The 20,375-nt window shown below is 42.9% G+C and overlaps 1 protein-coding gene across 4 annotated transcripts in view; it reads left to right on the top strand.

Annotated features, from left to right (window-relative positions):
• Nucleotides 1-20,375, top strand: part of aplp2 (amyloid beta (A4) precursor-like protein 2) — a 172,247-nt gene that overhangs the window by 66,431 nt on the left and 85,441 nt on the right. For all 4 annotated transcript variants that reach the window (XM_078530649.1, XM_078530639.1, XM_078530630.1 and 1 more), the window contains exon 3: nt 222-351. In XM_078530649.1, coding sequence (XP_078386775.1) covers nt 222-351 — 130 coding nt within the window. The remainder of the gene's footprint in view (nt 1-221; nt 352-20,375) is intronic.

The raw sequence follows: 20,375 nt of genomic DNA, 5'->3' as shown, positions 1-20,375 counted from the left end.
CCAGTACTTAAGTTAACTATGCTGAGGTGCTACCTGGCCTTAAAAAGCTGGAACCATCTGCCACTGTGGGCCTAAGACAGGAACCACAATTTCTGCATTGGGGTACTGCCTCCCTTTTCTTACTTGACGTTCTGCTTCTGATTAAACTGCATTTGTCATGTTCTGTTCCAAGAGTCTCAGATATAAATATCTTGATAAATTTCACAATTATTTTTTGTTAGGTTTATTCAGAGCTTCAAATTACTAATGTGGTGGAAGCGAATCAACCAATCAGCATTGAAAACTGGTGTAAAAAGGGAAAGAAACGATGTCGAGGTCATACTCATCTGGTGATTCCTGTTAAATGCCTGGGTAAGTACCAACCCACCTTGAATCAAACTACAGCATAATAGACAGCTGCCTTTAAAATTGTGCTTTCCCTAGCCACACATTACTCAAAGTGAAACAACAAAGGTTGTTGCAGAGAAAATGAAAGTGAAAATACTTTTTATACTGGTTTACCCTGTGTCCCATTTGGATAGATTGAGTTGTGCTGTGCTATAGTCCTAGAGTGTTGAATCATTTCCGCCCGCACCCACTCCAACCAACCCAGGGGACGTACGAGACAAAATCTTCCTTTGTTGATAAGGTATGGAGGCCCCAAGAGCTGGGGAGCTCAGTTGTTCATCTGTTTGCAGGTGGTAGTTTGGTCTGTTATCTGCTCAATATTCTGCTATTTTTAGTACTGAAACGAGGTGTCAGTTTTAAATACCCAATTGTACCGTGACACGGTTTTAATTGACTGTTGAAATTCAGGCCTTTGTGGATCCATCACCTTTTCTCCCCTGTCCCAAACTCGAGCGAATGGATTTGAATAAAAGGTTTCAGCCTTTCCTAAATACAAAATTACTAAACTGGAAAAGAAGCCCAGCAATGATAGCATTCCATGGCCCCGAGCCATGTGCTGGTCTGACATGAATTACTCTATGCTGGCTGTTGACTGAAGGAGGCACAACCTGCTCCCATCACTCTGCTGTTGCTGATACTTTAGTTGGGTTCATATTGTGTTCCTTATAATGAGATAACTGGACAGTGAGCATCCCAGCCAGATCAGGTGACTAAGATTTAGAGTTCAAAAAATAAGCCTAACTGCATTTATTTCATGGTACTTTTACAACTCCTTGTGTGTCAGATGTTCAAAGGTTTGTTGGTCCAGAGATCACAGTTTACAGTAGTTAATAGTGAACAAGTCAAGTAATTAAATCACTGGTGACTGCAGTAGTCACTAAATGGTTGCTGCTAGTATTTAGAGCAGACCATCCAGATATCCTAGTGCAGAACATAGTCAGACACGAATATTAGGTTTTATTAGGAATATTAGGCAGGATTTTGCTGATATCTCTTTTGACCTGAAGCTGTTTGTAAAATACTTTGTTCTATGTGTAGATGTGTTGAAAAACTGAGATCACTTTGATTTGATGCAAATGCATTGGTCCACAGTCTTGACAGTAATAGAAGGTAAATAATGTTCCTACCTACTTGAAGTCTTAGAATTTTTCCCATTTTAAATGGTCTAGAAGCATTTGCATTCATTACAGACCATAAAGTGCTATAATGAGTTCAAGGTGCTGTCGAACATTTTCGCTGTTTAAGGATAGTTTTGTGATGGGAGCTGAGACCAGACAGTAGTGAGCTCAGAGGAGACAGGTTGTGCAAAGATTTAAGTTGGGTGTGATAAGGGGAGGGATGGAGGTAGAGAAACTGAGATGGCAAATATCATGCCAATAGTTCAAGAAAGAAAGAGCTCATATCAAGGGTATCAAGAAGACTGGAGTCAGGAAAAGGAATTACTTCGAGTGTGGAGGGAACCTCTTGGGCAAAGGTGCACAGGTGTTGGAAGAAAAGCTTGCTATCAAATCAAGCTCAGAATTTGTTGGGTTGGGAGCATTGGGCGATGAAAGGCCACTGACTGAAGAGGTGCCATCATTAAATGGCATAAAAGCCATATCACATTTTGGGATTTAATAATTGACAACATATAAAACCCCATAGTTCTCTTCGGATAGAGGATTCCAAAAATTCAGAACCCTTAAGTTTTATTCATTTGTTCACGGGCTGAGGGCATCGCTGGCTAGGCCAGCATTTATTGCCCACCCCTAATTGACCTTAAAGTGATGCTGAGCCGCCTCCTTGAACTGCTGCAGCCCCACTGGTATAGGTACACTCAGTGCTGTTACGAATGGAGTTCCAGGATTTTGACCCAGCAACAATGAATGGTGTATAGTTCCAAGTTGGGATTGTTATGACCTTTATTTTTGGAAATATGATTTTTCAATTTTCAACTGACTGGAAATTTTGTAATTTGAACTGAGAGCAAACTGCTTGAAAATGCAAGGCCATGTTCCAAGGTGAAGGTGAGAAACCAACAAATCATCCTCGCGTGACTGTGAAGAGGGAGGCATTTCATATAATCCAGACACCCATCGAAACTCGTAACTGCCTAAGGAAGAGACATTAAAAATGCAAAATACTGGATATTGAAACAATGGGTGCCACAGACAGACCCACCCAAAACCTCTTGGAAATACACAATGGATGAAGTATTTCAAGGCAAGGCTGCCAGCCACTAGTGGAGAGATTGCAAATGACAGGGGCATTGTCAAGAAAACCTTCAAGGGAAACAAGCTGAGGGCTGCTTGCTCTCTCCCCCCTCCCTTTTGGAAAAAGCGTGTTGCTCGGTTCGAGAAGCCAGCTCTACCAGAAACATTCCAGCAAACCAAGATTGCGCAATAACTGCAACATCTTCTAAATCTGACCAAATCGAAGAAGCCAGCCAACCTAAATCGACCACAGTGATTAAAATCTGTGCCTCAAGGACAATCAAAGGACTCTTAACCGTATTTTTTTTACATTTTTTTTGATGGACTGTAATTCCCCTTATTTCTGGTGGCTGTGGGGGTGGGGGGGCTGTGTGTGTGCGTGTGTGTGTGGGCCCCGATAGCTGCATGATGGCTGAATGCTTGACCTTGTGTTTTTATTTCTCTGGGATTTGTTGGTTAATGAATTTGCTCTTTATTTGACTCAAGAAAACCTGTTTTGATTGGCTCCTTATTGCCCACAGCTTAAATAGTTAATTACATTCTGATTTTGAAAAGGCATATCCTTGTAAAAAGAAACTTAAGTCTTTGCGGTGACTAACCGAGGAGGTTGAATAGAGGGAAGCCAGTTCTCCCCTTCTCATCTGGTCATAACAGGATGGTGTGTGGCTTGGAAGGGAACTTGCAGGTGGTGGTGTTCCCATGCATCTGCTGTCCTTGTCCTAGCTGGTAGAGATTGCAGATTTGTAAGGTGCTGTTGAAGGAGCCTTGAAGGCATTTTTTCTCTCATCTCAGTATGAAATGGCTGATCTCATATTCTGAGAATATGGCTCGTCGTTCTAGACTCCCCAGCCAGGAGTAATGTCCTCCCATCATCTATCCTGTCCAACTCCTTAAGGATTTTCTATGTTTCGACGAGAGTACCTCTCAGTCGTATAAACCCTCAGCAATATAAGCCTGTTCTACTCAACCTATCCCTTAGGACAGTCCCCTTATCCCAGGCAGCAGTCCAATGAAGTTTGGTTACAATCCTCCAAGGCAAGTATATCCTTACATGGAAAAGGAGACTAAAACGATACACAAATTAGACAAGCATGCAATGAAGGCAGAATGATTTTAATGGGGCAATTTTAACTTGAATATTGATTGGGATAAGCAGAGTAGCACATGTGTGCCCTGGATAGTTTTCTGCAACAATATGTCCAAGAACCAACAAGGGAGCATTCCATATTAAATTTAGAAATTAATGAGCCAGGTTTAGTTAACAGCCTAGTTGCGTCTGAACATCTATCTAATAGCGATCATGATATGATCACATTCAGAATAGTGTTTAAAAGGGAGAAGTGTATAACAACTACTAAAGTTCTAGATTTACGTAAGACTGACTTCAATGGGATGAGGCAGTGATTACCCATTGTAAACTGGGCAAATTTAATGGTAAAATGACTAAAGGTCAATGGGAAGTGTTCAAAAAATAATTTTTTGTTATCAATTTATATTCAAACCTCAGCAGGAGTGGGGAGGCGGTGGCGTAATGGTATTATCTCTGGACTAATAACCCAGAGACCCAGAGTAATGCTCTGGGGACCTGGGTTCGAATCTCACCACCAGCAGATGGTGGAATTTGAATTCAATAAATATCTGGAATTAAAAGTCTAATGGTGACCATGAAACCATTGTTCGCTAATGTCCTTCCTTTAGGGAAGAAAATCTGCTGTCCTTAGCTGATCTGGCCTACTTGCGACTCCAGACCCACAGCAATGCGCTTAGCCGCTACAGAAAATTGGATAAGGAAGAAATTCGTATGGACCTAGATACTGGAAATGATGATGGCAAAAAACCCATCCCTGTTGACCCTGCAAAGTCCTCCTTACTCACATCTGGGGACTTGTGCTAAAATTGGGAGAGCTGTCTTGCAGATGAGTCAAGCAACAACCTGACATAGTCACACTCAGAATCATACCTTAAAATGTCCCAGGCACCGCCATCACCATCCCAGCAGAGGGTGGCGGCACAGTGGTATTCAGCCGGGAGGGAGTTGCCCTGGGACTCCTCAACATCGACTCCGGATCCCATGAAGTCTCATGGCATCAGGTCAAACATGGGCAAGGAAACCTCCTTCTGATTCCCACGTGCCACCCTCCCTCAACTGATGAATCAGTACTCCTCCATGTTGAACACCACTTGGAGGAAGCACTGAGGGTGGCGAGGGTACAGAATGTACTCTAAGTGGGGGGCTTCAATCTCCATCACCAAGAGTGGCCCAGTAGCACCACTACTGACCAAGCTGGCAGAGTCCTTATGGACATAACACCCGGACTGGGTTTGCAGCAGGAGGTGAGGGAACCAACAAATGGGAATAAGATACTTGACCTCATCCTCACCAACCTGCCTGCCGCAGATGCATCTATCCATGACGCTTGACAGTATCAGTAGGAGTGATCACCTTTGTGGATATGAAGTCCTGTCTTCACATTGAGGATACCTTCCATCATGTTGTGTGGCACCACCACCATGCTAAATGGGATAGATTTCAAACAGGTCTCGCAGTTCAATACTGGTCACGCATGAGGCACTGAGAGCCATCAACAGCACAAGAATTGTACTGAACCACAATCAATAACTTCATGGCCCGACATATCCACCACTCTACCCTTACCACCAAGCCAGAGGATCAACCCTGGTTCAATGAAGAGTGCAGGAGGACATGCCAGGAACAGCACCAGGCATACCTAAAAATGAGGTGTCAACCTGGTGAAGCTACAAAAGGTGACTACTTGCGTGTCAAACAGTGTAAACAGCAAGCAGTTGTGGGAGCTAAGTGGTTCCATGATCAACAGACCAGATCTAACCTCTGCAGTCCTGCCACATCCAGTCATGAATCGTGGTGGACAATTAAACAACTCACTGGAGCAGGAGGCTCCACAAACATCCCCATCCTCAATGATGGGGGTGCTCGGCACATCAGTGCAAAAGATAAGGCTAAAGCATTTGCAACAATCTTCAGCCAGAAGTGTCGAGTGGATGATCCATCTTGGCCTCCTCCAGAGGTCCCCAGAATCACAGATGCCAGTCTTCAGCCAATTCAGTACTTTCCACGTGATATCAAGAAACGGCTGAAGGCACTAGATACTGCAAAGGCTAAGGGTTCTGACAATATTCCAGCAGTAGTACTGAAGACTTGTGCTCCAGAACTTGCTGCGCCCCTAGCGAAGCTGTCCCAGTACAGCTACAACACTGGCATCTACCCGGCTATGTGGAAAATTGCCCAGGTATGTCCTGTACACAAAAGCAGGACAAATCCACCCAGCCAATTGCCGCCCGATCAGCCTACTCTCGATTGTCAGTAAAGTAATGGAAGGGGTCATCAACAGGGCTATAAAGCAGCACTTGCTTGGCAATAATCTGCTAGTTGACACTCAGTTTGGGTTCCACCAGGGTCACTCAGCTCCTGACCGCATTACAGCCTTGGTCCAAACATGGGCAAATGAGCTAAACTCGAGGTGAGAGTGACTGCCCTTGACATCAAGGCAGTATTTGACCGAGTGTGGCATCAAGCAGCCCTACCAAAAACGGAGCCAATGTGAATCGGGGAAAACTCTCCGCTGGTTGGAGTCACACCTAGCACAAAGGAAGATGGCTGTGGTTGTTGGAGGTCAGCCATCTTAGTTCCAGGACATCACTGCAGGAGTTCCTCAAGGTAGTGTCCTTGGCCCAACCATCTTCAGTAAAATAATGGTCATTCACCAATGACCTTCCTTCCATCATAAGGTCAGAAGTGGAGTTGTTCGCCGATGATTGCACAATGTTCAGCACTATTCGTGGTGACTCCATGTCCAAATGCAGCAAGACCTGGACAATATCCAGGCTTGGGCTGACAAGTGGCAAGTAACATCCATGCCACACAAGTGCCAGGCAATGGCCATCTCCAACAAGAGAAAATCTAACCATCTCCCCATCACATTCAATGGCATTACCGTCGCTAATCCACTGTCAATATCCTTAGGGGTTACCATTGACCAGAATTGAACTGGACTAGCCATATAAATACTGTGGCACAAGAGCAGGTCAGAGACCAGGAATCCTGCAATGAGTAACTCACCTACTGACTCCCCAAAGCCTGTCCACCATCTACAAAGCACAAGTCAGGAGTGTGATGGAATACATAGAAACTAGGAGCAGGAGTAGGCCATTAGGCCCTTCGTGCCTGCTTAACCATTCAATATGATCATGGCTGATCCTCTATCTCAACGCCATGTTCCTGCTTTCTCTCCCTCCTCCTTGATGCCCCTGATATCCAAAAATGTATCAATTGCTTCCTTGAATATACTCAGTGGCCTGGCCTCCACAGCCTTCTGTGGCAGAGAATTCAACAGGTTGACCACCTTCTGAGATAAGAAATTTTTCCTATCTCAGCTGCTAGAACCTGTAATATTGCCGTGTGGAACTGAATCCAGGCAGACTACCATTCTATCATCTGACAGGTAGCAGCAGAAAGAGCTCTGTCCAGGTGAAGTGCCTGGCCCTCATCTACACTGTGTGAACTACTAGAACCTTGGAACTTCTGTATCTGTGCCTTATAGACTAATTCATCTTTACATGCCTTCTCCCATCGTGGAAGTCCTTGCTTCTGGAAGACTCCCCCTGCAACAAATTCAACCTGCTAACCTCTGATGAAATAAGCTACTGTATTTTTGATCCTGGACTCATGTGAAACCGTAATTCTTATTTTTATTCTTGTTCAGCCCTATACCTCTTTCTTTCTCTTACCCCTTTTTTTTATTATATGAGTGCCAAAAGGGGCGGACATTGCAAAACACCTTTCCCACGTTTGTGTGTATGTAAAATAAACCAACCCTTTCATTTTACCTTATCTTGAGTTTGCTATGTGGTTATTAATAGAGGATTGATCGCTTAAACTCAAGGGTTGGGGAAAACACTCCACTTATAAAGGGAGGGGAAGTCAGAAATCAAAAACACCTTTCTGTTTACGGATGGGTAGTGAGAGGAGAGATCAGGGCTGTTTAAATTAATACCCCTCCAGTTCATAACACTCGCATCCACGCTTTGCTTTGTTCGGACAAGATGGGCAGAACATGTTGCCAGAATACTCATGATCGTTTCTCAAGAAAGGTCTGCTATGGCAAGTTAGCAAAGGAAATGTTCAAATGGAGAGCAGAAAAAGCGCTTCAAGAACCCCCCTGAAGAATTACAACATCACCCCTGAGACATGGGGCAAACTTGCACAGGATCGCTTTGTTTTGCGCTGTCTCAACAGCAAAGGCGCCGCCTCCGATGAACCAAGTAGAATCGCACTGGCCAATAGGGAGCGGGAACTTCACTAGTCCTGAGCCACAACCACCCCTTTTGGACCAACAATACATGTGTGTCCAACGTGCAACAGATCTTTTTGTGCTCAAATTGGACTTTGAACACATCACATCTGAAACTTAACTAAGAACATAAGAACAAAAAAGCATAAGAAATGGGAGCAGGAATAGACCAGCAACTGAGTCTGCTTTGCAGTTCAGTACGATCACGGCTGATCTTCTGCCTCAACTCTTCTTTCCTGACTGCTCCCCATATCCCTTGTTTCCCCGAGAGACCAACGATCTGTTTATTCCAGCCTTAAATATCACATTCATGGTGCATCCACAACCCTCTGGGTTAGAGAATTCCCAAGAATCACAACCCTTTGGATGGTGAAATCTCTCTTCGTTTCAGTTTTAAATGATCATCCTGAGACTGTGCTCTCATGTTCTAGATTCCCCAACCAGTGGAAACAATCTCTTAGTGTCTACCCTGTCCAAGCCCTTCAGATTTTTGTATGTTTCAAGGAGATCTCCTCTCATTCTGCTAAACTCTCAGAGTATAAGCCCAATTTACTCAGTCTCTCATCATAGGATAACCGTTTTATCCCAGGAACTAACCTAGTGAATGTTTGCTGTACCACCTCCAATGGCAGTATGTCCTTCCTCCGATATGGAGACCAAAGCTGTGAACAGTACTCCACTGGGTCTCGCCAAAGCCCTGTACAGTTGTAGCGGAACTTGCTTAGTTGTGTCACTGTGCTGTTTAAGTAAGGTGACAGAGGGAAATTGGGTACTTATTTCTGGCTTATGTCATAGTCATCTTTGACAACGAAGGACAAAAAAGACAGCAGTGGACTTAGAAATAAGCAGGAGACAATATAAAACTATATAAATGGCACAGATCCTTGAAAATGGGAAAATTGCAGCAAGGGATGAGAAAGCAGCTAGCAAAAGCTATAAAAAGGGAGTCTGATAAAAAATTGGCGCAAGATATCAAAATTGAAACAAAAAGCTTTTACGTTAGGAAAAGGAGGGTGGTCAAAAGCAGTGTGAACTCCTTGAAATCAGAATGAAGGTGTTGTCAGTGAAAATAAGGAAATGATGGACATGCCAAATAATTACTGTGCATCATTGTTTATGGTACAGGAAGACAGCAGTATGCCTGACATCCCAGGGAAACTTTTATTGAACAAGGGACGGGACTGAACAAATGTAATGTTAGCAAGATAACAGTAATGGAGAAAATAATTACACAAAAGGGAGAGAAATCCCAAGGGTTTCCAGCCCAGAGTTTTAAAGGGAGTAGGTGAGAATATTGCAGATGTCCTTATGTGTAACTTTCCATAGTTCTCTCGATTTGTGAAACGTTGCTTTAGATCAGAAAATTGTGCATGTCACTCCACTATTTAAGAAAGGTGACAGAGGAAAACCAGGGAATAAAAGATCAGTTAACCTAACATTTGTTGTTAAGAAATTGTTTGGGCCTATTATAAAAGATCAGGCGATTGAGCACTGAACATTTTTAGCCGATTAGAGAGAGAGAGTAGGTATTGTCTGACAAGTCTGATTGTAATTTTTGAACAGGTGACTAAAGTACTGAATAGGGATTAGTCCATGGGTGTTAGTTATATGGACTTGCAGAAGGTATATGATTAAGACCCTCTTAGGAGACCATTAGTTAAAATTGAAGCTCATGGAATTGAGGGCAAATTATTGGCTTGTTCAGGATATTGGCTGAGTGGCAGGAGACAGAAAATAGTGGCAATGGGCAAGTACCCTAATTGGCAGGATGCAACAAGCAGTGCCCGGTAAGGATCTGTGTTGGGCCCTCAACTATTCAATATATTCATTAACGACTTAGATGATGGGATAGAAAGACACGTTTGCAAAATTGGTTATGACACAAACACAGGTATTGTTGTAAGTAGTGTTGATAGAAGTGTAAAATTCCATAAGAGATATTGATAAAATTAAGTTAACGGGCAAAACTATGGCAAATGGATTTCAACGTAGAAATTAAGATTTCATCCACTTTGGATTTAAAAAAGAGCAGAACAGGTACTTCCTAAATGATGAATAGCTTCAAGTAGTGGAGGTTCAAAGAGACCGAGTCCAATGCACACATTGTTAAAATGTCATGAACAAGTACAGAAAATAATCAAAAAGGCTAATGGAATCCTGGCCTTTATATCTAGAAGAGCAGAATACAGGGCGCTAGAAGTCATGCTTCAGCTATGCAAAGCCTTAGGTAGACTACAACTTGTGAATTCAGTGAGCAGTTCTGAGCGCCACACCTTAGGAAGGATATATTGATCGAGGGATTACAGTATAAATTTACGAGGATGAAACCTGGACTCCAAGAGTTAAGCTACAAGGAGACAAACTTGGGTTGCATTCCTTTGAATTTAGATGGTTAAGGGGTGATTTGATCCATGTTTTCAAGAAGTTAAGTGAAACACTTAGAGTAGATTGGTAGAAACTGGTGATTAGGGACGTAGTCTAAAAATTGGAGCCAGATATTTCAGTAGCGAAATTAGGAAACACTTCTATATATAAAGGTGGCAGAAGTTTGGAGCTCTCTTCCACAAATGGCATTTACGCTTGATAAATTGTAAATTTTAAATCTAAGATTGATAGATTTTTCTTAAGCAAAGGTATTAAGGGATATGGGGCAACAGTGAGTGTATGAGGTTAGGTTCAGATCAGCCAATGAATGGCAGAGAACAGCTTTGCAGGGTTAAATGGACTACTCCTGTTCTTTTGCCTAACACATGCAAAGTCAAGTATCCTGGACTGTTTCGTGCCTACCGAAGACGGTAATCACATCTGCATAATGGCTATTATATTAAATCTATTTATTTCTGTCTGTGGCATTAATTTTTGCTGTGAATGCTTCACGCTCAAATAGTTTGAACTTTTCTATTTTACCCTTGTGTCCCCTTCGTCTCTTGTGTCAATTATCTTTGTTAACTGTTTGTTCCTTCCTGACCCACTGTCCTTATTTTTACCCAAATTGCTACTCTGCTCTAGAGCTTCAACACTTCTCTTTTGCTTTTGAACTTACATTTTCCTGAATCCTCCACCATCCTGCCAACTCATTTGTTTAAAGCTCAATTTATAGCCCTAGTTATCAATTCGTCAAGACACTGGTCCCAGCTTGGTTAAAGTTGATCCTGTCCCTGTGGTGCACTGACCTCTTTCCGCAGTATTGTACACTGGTGGCAGTGCCCCATGAACTTGTTAAAATTCTTTGGATGTGGGCATCACTGGCTAGGCCAGCATTTATTGCCCATCCCTAATTGCACTTGAAAAGGTGCTGGTGAGCCACCACCTTGAAGTGCTGCAGACCATGTAATGTAGCAACACCAACAGTGCTGTTAGGAAGGGAGTTCCAGGATTTTGAGCCAGCAACTGTTACGGAAATGATATGGTTCCAAATCAGGATGGTGCGTGACTTGAAGGGGAACTTGCAGGCGGTTGTGCTCCCATGCATCTGCTGCCCTTGTCCTTCTGGATTGTGATGGTCACGGGTTTTGCAGGCGCAGTTGAAGGAGCTTTGGTGAGTTGCTGCAGTGTATCTTGTAGATGGTACACAATGCTGCCACGGTGCGTCGGTGGTAGAGGGAGTGAATGTTTAAGATGGAGAATGGGCTGCGATTTAAGTGGGCTTTTTTTCTCCTGGGTGGTGTCAAGCTACTTGAGTGTTGTTGGAGCTGGACTCAAACAAACAAATGGAGAGTATTCCATCACACTCCTGATTTGAGCCTTGTGGATGTTGGATTGGTTTTGTTGGATTGGTTTTGCGTAGTCAGGGGGAGAGTTACTCGGTGCAGAATTCCCAGCACCTGACCTGCCCTCATAGTCCACTTCAGTTTCTGGTCAGTAGTAAACCCCAGGATGTTGATAGTGAGGAATTCAGCAATGATAATGCCATTGAAACTCAAGGGGAGATGATGAGGCACCTGCATGGCACAAATATTACTTGCCACTTATCAGCCCAAGCCTGAATGTTGTCCAGGTCTTGCTCTATTTGGACACAGACTCTTCAATATCTAAGGAGTCGCGAATGGTGTTGAAAATTGTGCAATTGTTAGTGAACATTTTCACTTATGACCTTAGGATGGATGGAGGGAAGGTCTTTGATGAAGCAGCTGAAGGTGGTTGGATCTGAGGAGTTCCTGCAGCAATGTCCTGGAACTGACCTGATATGACTTCAACCAGCGGAGAGTTATCCCTTGATTCCCATCGACTTCAGTTTTGGTAGGGCTCCTTGATGCCACACTTGGTCGAATGCTGCCTTGATGTCAAGAGCAGTCATTCTCACCTCACCTCTTGAGTTAAGCTCATTGTCCATGTTTGGACCAAGGCTGTAATGAGGTCAGGAGCTGAGTGGCCCTGGCGGAACCCAGACTGAGCAGGTTATTGCTGAGTTAGTGCCGCTTGAAAGCACTGTCGATGACCTCTTCCATCACTTAGCTGATGAGGGGACTGATGGGGCGGTAATTGGCTGGGTTGGATTTGTCCTGCTTTTTGTGGACAGGGCATACCTGGGAAATTTTCCACATTGCCAGGTGGACACTAGTATTGTAGCTGTATTGGAACAACTTGGCTAGGGGCTGGGCTAGTTCTGGAGCACTAGTCTTCAGTACTACTTCCAGAATTTTGTCAGGGCCCATAGCCTTTGCAGTATCCAGTGCTTTCAGCCGTTTCTTGATATCATATGGAGTGAATCGAATCGGTTGAAGACTGACATCTGTGATTCTGGAGACCTCAGGCCTGAGGTGAATCATCCACCCGGCACTCCTGGCTGAAGATGGTTGTACGTGCTTCAACCTCGTCTTTCTGCACTGATATGCTGGGCTCTTACATTTTTAAGGATGGGGATTTTTATGGAGCCTCCTCTACAAATTGGACTTCTACGTTCCACATCAAACTTTGTCATGATTTAAGCTTCTAAATTTTTTAACCCCCTGACAATTTGTGTACGGTTTAGTTAACAGTCCTTTGAGACTGCGCATTTTAGTTTGAGGAGCTTGGGTACAAATTAACTCAGCAGAATCTCATTTGCAGTTCTATTTAAGTTGTTTCCACATGGACTGTTAACATTTGGATACTCGCCTCTCCTATTCAAGTTCTTCTCTAGCTGCAAGGAATTGTAGTGAATCCTGACACCCATGGCTGCAGAGAATAATATCTACCCTCCTGACTACTGTCTGTGACCAGACTTTGCCCTCATCACCTCAACAAAACAAGCAGCAAAAACCTTTTATGTGTCCACACACTTCTGTCCTTGATCATGTACCACACCTGTACCACAACTGAACCTAAGGAGTATGACAGCCTCCTGGATCCAAGTGTCCATAGAACATTCTGCCTCTATGACGTATGGATTCCTTCTCAACAACTCAGGTGAAATTCCTTGAATTACAGATGTTTTCAGCAGATTTAGTTGCCGGGGGATCTTGCCGGTCTCTCCCAACCCCCACGTGCTGCAGTTATGATGCACGACCGCCTCCCCCCACCCCCACCCCCCCCCCCCCCCCCCCCCCCCCCAATCTCTATTATATGTTTCATCGGTTAAGATTTTTATTCGCTTGATGTTTTTAGTTCAAGTAACTAATTCGTTTCTCCCATTGAAATTATTTAACAAAGTAATTATTTTTCCCCGTTCTTAGTTTAAATCATTGTCTTCAATTAAAGCGCAAAAGTTATAACTCACCCCGTTGCTCCCAATCGCTGCTCCCATTCTCGCCATGCACTCGGAGCTCTGCATCTGCTCCTTTTTATATCCCCCACTCTCGTTTGCTAGTCTCACCCTTGCTAGAGTGTAGTGCCAGAATTATTCACAACACTTGAGATGAGGCCTAACCAGAGATTTTTTAAAGATTTAGCATTACATTTTATTTTTGTAGGAAATATAAAGCCAAGTATCCCATACACACACTCAACCACCTTTTCAGCTTGCACTGCCAACCTTCATAGCTTTGTGTTATGCAACCCCCCAGTCCCTCTGCTATTGACAAACTTTACAACCCTTCTCAAGTGATAAGTATTCATGTTCATTGTGATTCTATTCACTTGTGTTCTCAGGATATCCTCCTGAGAAAGGGCATAGTAAGTCTGATTATGGGCAGGCTTGCTGACACACAAAATGCCAGAGATGCTCGTACTTTCGGAGGTCAGAATTAAGAGAGGAAAAAGGACATGGATTGATAGTTTTAAGCAAGGAATGGAAACACAACCTTGAACCTGCGGTTGGGAGATTAGAAAAATGAAGGAATGATTTTTGCAATTAGAAGTAACATGAAAGAAAAATGATCCTTAAAGGAAGCCTGCATCAGTGATGCAGTGTGGCATGTGAGATCTAGATTCTCAGGCTACCTAGCCAAGAGGCCACCCATCCTGACCATTTAGCTAGCACTGTGTTTCCTCCTTCAGGTCACTTATGCTATGTGACCCACTGGTCCACCTCTAGTTTACTGTCATAACTCCCCCCAGGTGGGCATCTGAACTGTTACGAGGGAAGGATGGAGTGAGTGATGCTGTATGCTGGGAAGTGCTGGCAGCAGCAGATGCAGTGTGACCTGTGTCTTCCTCTGGCAGTTCTCAAAGAGGACAAGAAGGAAGGATGGTTAGTTACCTAAGGTGTACAGCTCAGGCATTGATTACAGTGGAAAAAGTAACAGGAGAGTTCCAGGAAATGCTTCGCTGGCAGTTAACATGGGGCCCCTTCGAAGTTTGGGAGAGATAAATGATCCCCTCCCTCTACAGTGTAGAGTTCAGATGCAGGGTATGTATGGTAGTAATAGTTGAACCTGTGTCGATTAGCATAATTTGTTGTTGACCCCATTCTAGAACAACAAAGAACACAACTCGCCTCTGATTATCACCTTGGAACCATATTGCTGATTGTTCGGAGGGGGCCAACTTCCCTCATTGTGGGAGAAGGCTCTTTGGGGTCGGTGGGGCATTGGGTAGAGGCAGTTTGAAAACTTGTAAAGCGACACTGCTTTCTATTGACATTTGCTCACCACTTCTCGTTGAGTTCCCCATGCGTCTGCCAAGTCTCTGTCAAAACACTCATTCTCCTCCTCCTGTTTCAAATGTCTTTTAGTTTCCTGAGCGCCAATCATGGCTGCACCAGCATTCAAGTTAGAGACATGCTGCTACAACACAGCGGTCATATGTTGGTTGCGCAGCTCCAAATCTCAAACCTGCTGGCTCAGTTGGTCTATCTCTTAGTTTCTCTGGTGAGTGGATTCTTGGGCTCATTGGTTTCAGCGCTTGACCTCCTGATCTTTCCACATAGCGGCCTCTTGGATCTGCTGATTCAATTACTCTATCACCATACCTTTCTGATTTATAATCTTGTCATCTCTGAAAGTGCAAAAGTGAGCACTGTAAGACAGGTTTTTTTGCCTTCTCGATCTTCAATTTCTTCTGCCTGCCCAATCTTGAATGAACTCTATAACTTCCTGTATAGCCTCTGGTCATCTGCAGCCAGGCACCCAACCATCAGTTCTTGTATCTCTTCATCAGGAAGTCTGTCTAATTTCTGTTCAAAGACTTGTTTAACATACTTGGATGACATGTTTATCTATTCTTTGTTCACTGGCATTTTTTATCTGTCCTTTTGTAGTTGCTTTTGTCCACTCTTAGGTCCTTTAAAGGTCTTTGCACTCCCCAAAGATTTTCTCTACCAAGATACGTCAGATTCATGAACTCAAGATCATTCCTTTCTCTCAAAATGTGTTCACAATGGGCCAAGTCTTTCCATAGTCGCCATGTGTGAAAACTTTGGGCGGTGACAGGGGGTGTGGTTTGCTTTCCTTTTCAGGCAGGAACAGACTTGGCAGCAAAGCTGAGTTGTGAATTGACTTAAGTTCTCAGGTAAACTATAGCAATATACTTAGGCCGTGATTTACAGTTTGACCACGGATTGTGCTACTGGTGTCGAGAACTGGATAGTAGAGCACACAAATGGTTTCTCTCTCAGTTTTGGCCTTTTGGCCTTCAAGCCTCTCTCTCGCTCATTCCCTTGCCTCTTGTCTTATTTTCTTGTCTCTAGATTTCAGATCTCTGCCATATAGAGACAGAGTCAGGGCCTCTTTTACCCAATTAACCCCTCCCTCACCCTCACCCCAGCCACCTTCAGCTCTGTGTTTGAGCATACTTTCTTTGACCAATCAGATATCTTTCATGTGAGCATCATAATATTAGATGATGTTTTTCTTGCATCCATCTTTGTTCAACTGTCTCTTATGTCAAGGCTCCAAGGCCTTTTATCTCCCACCTGTACAGGTAGTCTCAAGGTCTCCGTTTTTGGCTGTAAGTAAGCTCTTTTTATAACGAAATAATTTTCTCATGGCCCCACTACCTTGGCATCTTTTCGATATTGGGCCCTATTTCTAAGTTTTATCACTATGCTATTCCACAAAGATGGTTTAAAATAAAGTCATGTTAGTTTCTAATAGTAAAGTTAAATTTTAACAATTTGTATTCTCATTAGTAATATAACCTTACAACTTAAACATGAGGAGCAACTTAGTGAACTTAATTTGAGTTTAAAAAAAGTAATGGGAAAATGATGAGAGACAATCCTCCGACAGCACTTTCCAAACCCGCAACGTGAGAATGGATGTTATTTTTAAAATATTTTTGGGGAATATTGTGTTATTCTGTGAAGAAGGCTGTGTGCGTGTGTTTGTGTGTGTAGTGTGTGTGTAAATGATTTAATTAACTTGGGGAAAGGGTATTAGAAGACAGATTGTCTGGAGGGTATAAGATATGAAATGATAGAGATGTTAGGTTTGAGGTGCAAGCGAATAGGTTGGATCTAACATTTGCGTTTTTAGTTAAGTTGAAAGTTTGTTTAAATATCCAAGGGAAGTCAGAGGTAGCAAGAAGCATGTTTACATCTTACAGGAGTTCCATAGGTAAATAAAAGAGGGTACATTACATTATATTGACCTGAAAGCAGAGACAAATTAGAAACATTAAAGATTTTATATTTGGAAGGATTTGCATTTCAAAGAGATGTAAGAACAATGGAACCTGAGATCAAAGAGGGGAGAAGGTATTTTAGAGTTATTGTGGGTAGCTGTTCATTGGTAGTCGTTGGCTGTTCGCTGTAGTTCTAGGCTAGAAGAAGATGCAGTTTGAATCAGGCATCCAGTCAAGCCAGGAAAGCATTGGGCTGAAAAAGCAGTCTTGTTCTAAAGTCTTGGATTTCCACAGCAGAATGGGAGAGAGTTTGAGGTTATGTGGTGTGCCTTTATATTAGAGCTACAACAGTTTGCCTTGTGTAATATTACTGGATTTTTATAGTTAAACATGTATAAGGGAGCGTTACCTGGAATGTGTTTACTTGTGGGCCTGAGCTAGTGGGGAGGTTTTTTGGGGAATGTTTTGTAAGACTAATTTTAACTATGCAACTATAATCTTGTGTGCTTAAGTTTTCTTTTATTCCTGTTAATAAAACTTCTGGTTTTTAAAATCCCAGAAGTGTCACTGGACTTCTTGCTGCTGAGATCAGTATGCTTTCTTCTTGCTTTTAGAATACAAAAAAAACACCTGTGAGCCAAGTTTACCCGTGGGATTTGGTTTGCGCAGTAATTAACATCTGCTGTGGTCATAACAGTGGCCTCTACCACCTTGAAGGACAAGGGCAGCAGATGCATGGGAACACAGCCACCTGCAAGTTCCCCTCCAAGCCCCACCATCCTGACTTGGAAATATATTCACCGTTCCTTCATTGTCGCTGGCTCAAAATCCTGGAACTCCCTTCCCAGCAGAACTGTGGGTGTAGCTACACCACATGGACTGCAGCAGTTCAAGAAGGTGGCTCACCACCACCTTTTCAAGGGCAATTGGGAATGGGTAATAAATACTGATCTAGCCAGTGACACCCGCACCCCATGGGAGAATTAAGAAAACACAAGATAGACAAATGTACAGAATCTGAGGGTTCCCACCATTGGCTATTGGAAGAAATAGGTGAGGACATTGCAGAAATGTTAGTTATAAGAGGAACCTTTCTTTCTGCGTAACTGTTAGCTTGTGCATTAAGCAGGTGCCTGTGTTGTGGCTGCCAGTGTTGTCAGATTTCAATCATTTTGAATTCTTCCCTCTCAAAAATAGAATGGAGTAGATGACTCTCAATTTTAAGTTGGAAAGTTTTGAAGTTTTATGTGTTGAATTATCATTGCATATTGTATAGGATGATTTTTGAGCTGCAATTTCTAAACTGCACAGATCATTTTTGTATTTGCTGATGAGCTGTATTAAATGCTGTCTGATTTGCTTTAATAGTGGAAATGATTTGGCTAGTTTGTACTTTAAACAGTTGAAAGATATTCTCTCTCATGGTTGTCTATTGAACACTCAGCACTAAGATTGGATTAAGAGTTTAACCTTTACTATTGATGGAATAGGTTGATTTGTGAAATGGAAAAACTATTACCCTCTCCAGTGACCTGATCAAACTAAATGACAATGTTTCAGCCTTATGTACAAAGCTGGAAGCATTACTAAAAAGCTGCTGATGTAGCTAGTATTCAGCTACGCCCAAAATGTAAAGTACTGTTCTCGTCTCATCTGATTAAAGGAGCTAAATGCACAGTGTTATATAAGAGGCTTCCAATGAATCAAACTTCTTCATTCATTAAACTATTTTGATACAAATTGCACACAAAACAACTTAGAAAATGAGCAGAATGGTGCTAATATAAGTAGAGAGTCCCCAAAAAGGGGAAATAAACTTGGGATTTGAAAATAATTAAATATTCCTGCTTTGTACCTTAAACGGCCAGTGTACACAGCATTTTTTAACCTCTATTGGAGGAATCTAGTAGAGAGCCCAAAAGCTGCAGGGATGATCTGATTTGCCTTTGAAAATTCGAATGTCACTTCGTTTCTTCTTGAAGAGACAGTGATCGGGGTTGGTGGGGTGTTGGTTGGTTTTGTCGGGTTGAGATCTCCTGGAATATTTTGCACTTGTACCTAAAATATGATCAATTTTGCTTTCATTAAGCAACACTGTTAGGGATGGGCAAAATGCTGACCCAGCCAGCAAAGCCCATATCCTGTGAATGAATTTAAAAAAAACTTGAGATTTCACAAAGTTGATTTTTATCTTAGAGGAAACCAGGTGAAATTATAGATATTTGAAGGACCAACCAGACCATCAATTAAAGAAAGGTTCCCTCAACAGCCACTCTCTTCCAACTAGTTTTTGCCCTAATTTGCAGAGACAGTGAACGTAACTCCCTATCCTTTGACAGAGGGACTATCTCATCAATCCCCCCTATTTTAAGATATGCTACATACTCCAACCATCCCAGTTCTCCCTTACCCTCTTCAATTTAAAATGCCATCAATTCTTTCTATCCAATTTAGTGAGCATATGCCTTTCTTCCAATCTCCTCTGTTTAAGTTGGTACTCTTGTTCCCTTACAGCATCCTGGATAACTTTATTTTGGCTGGCATGGACATGATGGGTTGAATGACCTCCTTCTGTGCTATTAGTCTTTTTATATTTCTGTTATTTTCTACACTCTGGTTTTTAATGGCACTCGCCATCCACACTCCCTCTCAGTTAATGGTAGCATTCTTTTTATTTTCCTGCCCCTTCCCAAAGCATCACTCCCCATTTTTAAAATTCTTTCATGGTATGTGGGCTTGCTGGCAGGGCCAGCATTTATTGCCCGTCCCTAGTTGCCCTTGAGAATGTGGTAGCGAGCTACTGCCTTGAACCACTGCAGACCATGCGGTGTAGGTACACCCACAGTGCTGTTAGGAAGGGAGTTCCAGGATTTTGACCCAGCAACAATGAAGGAACGAAGATATGTTTCCCAGTCAGGATGGTGAGTGACTTGGAGGGGAACTTCCAAGTGATGGTGTTCCCATCTACCTGCTGCCCTTGTCTTTCTGGATGGTAGTGGTCGTGGGTTTGGAAGGTGTTATCCAAGGAGCCTTGGTGAATTCCTGCAGTGCATTTTGTAGGTGGTACACACTGCTGCTACTGTGCATCGGTAGTGGAGGGAGTGAATGTTTGTGGATGTGGTGCCAATCAAGCGGGCTGCTTTGTCCTGGACAGTGTCAAGCTGCTTTGAGTGTTGTGGGAGCTTCATTCATCCAAGCAAGTGGGGAGTATTCTATCTCCCCTTAACTTTCTTATGTTTCTGTACTTTTAAGGGACAGAAAAGACCATTTGGCCCACTGTAAGTACCGTCTAGCTTAATTCCACTTTGCGATACTTGTGTTAGCCCTGTAGACTACAGCACTTCAAGTGCACACCCAGTGCACGTGCTCCCTCAATGACTAACTGAATTACTGTTCAAATGACCTGCTGCAGAGTCAGTGGATCCACCTCCTGTGTTGTACCCTGATTCTACAAAAATTATTTGGCAATTTGAAAAAAACATCGGTTAATAAATGAAAAGCAGCTAGGCTTGAAGGATGTTGAGTAATTCCTTGCTTAACTTTG

Source organism: Cetorhinus maximus, chromosome 2 (genome assembly GCF_964194155.1).
Source record: "Cetorhinus maximus chromosome 2, sCetMax3.hap1.1, whole genome shotgun sequence".
In the NCBI taxonomy this organism is placed as follows: Eukaryota; Metazoa; Chordata; class Chondrichthyes; order Lamniformes; family Cetorhinidae; genus Cetorhinus; species Cetorhinus maximus.
Note: the sequence above shows the minus strand (reverse complement) of the source record. Positions and strands in the feature narration are given on the sequence as shown.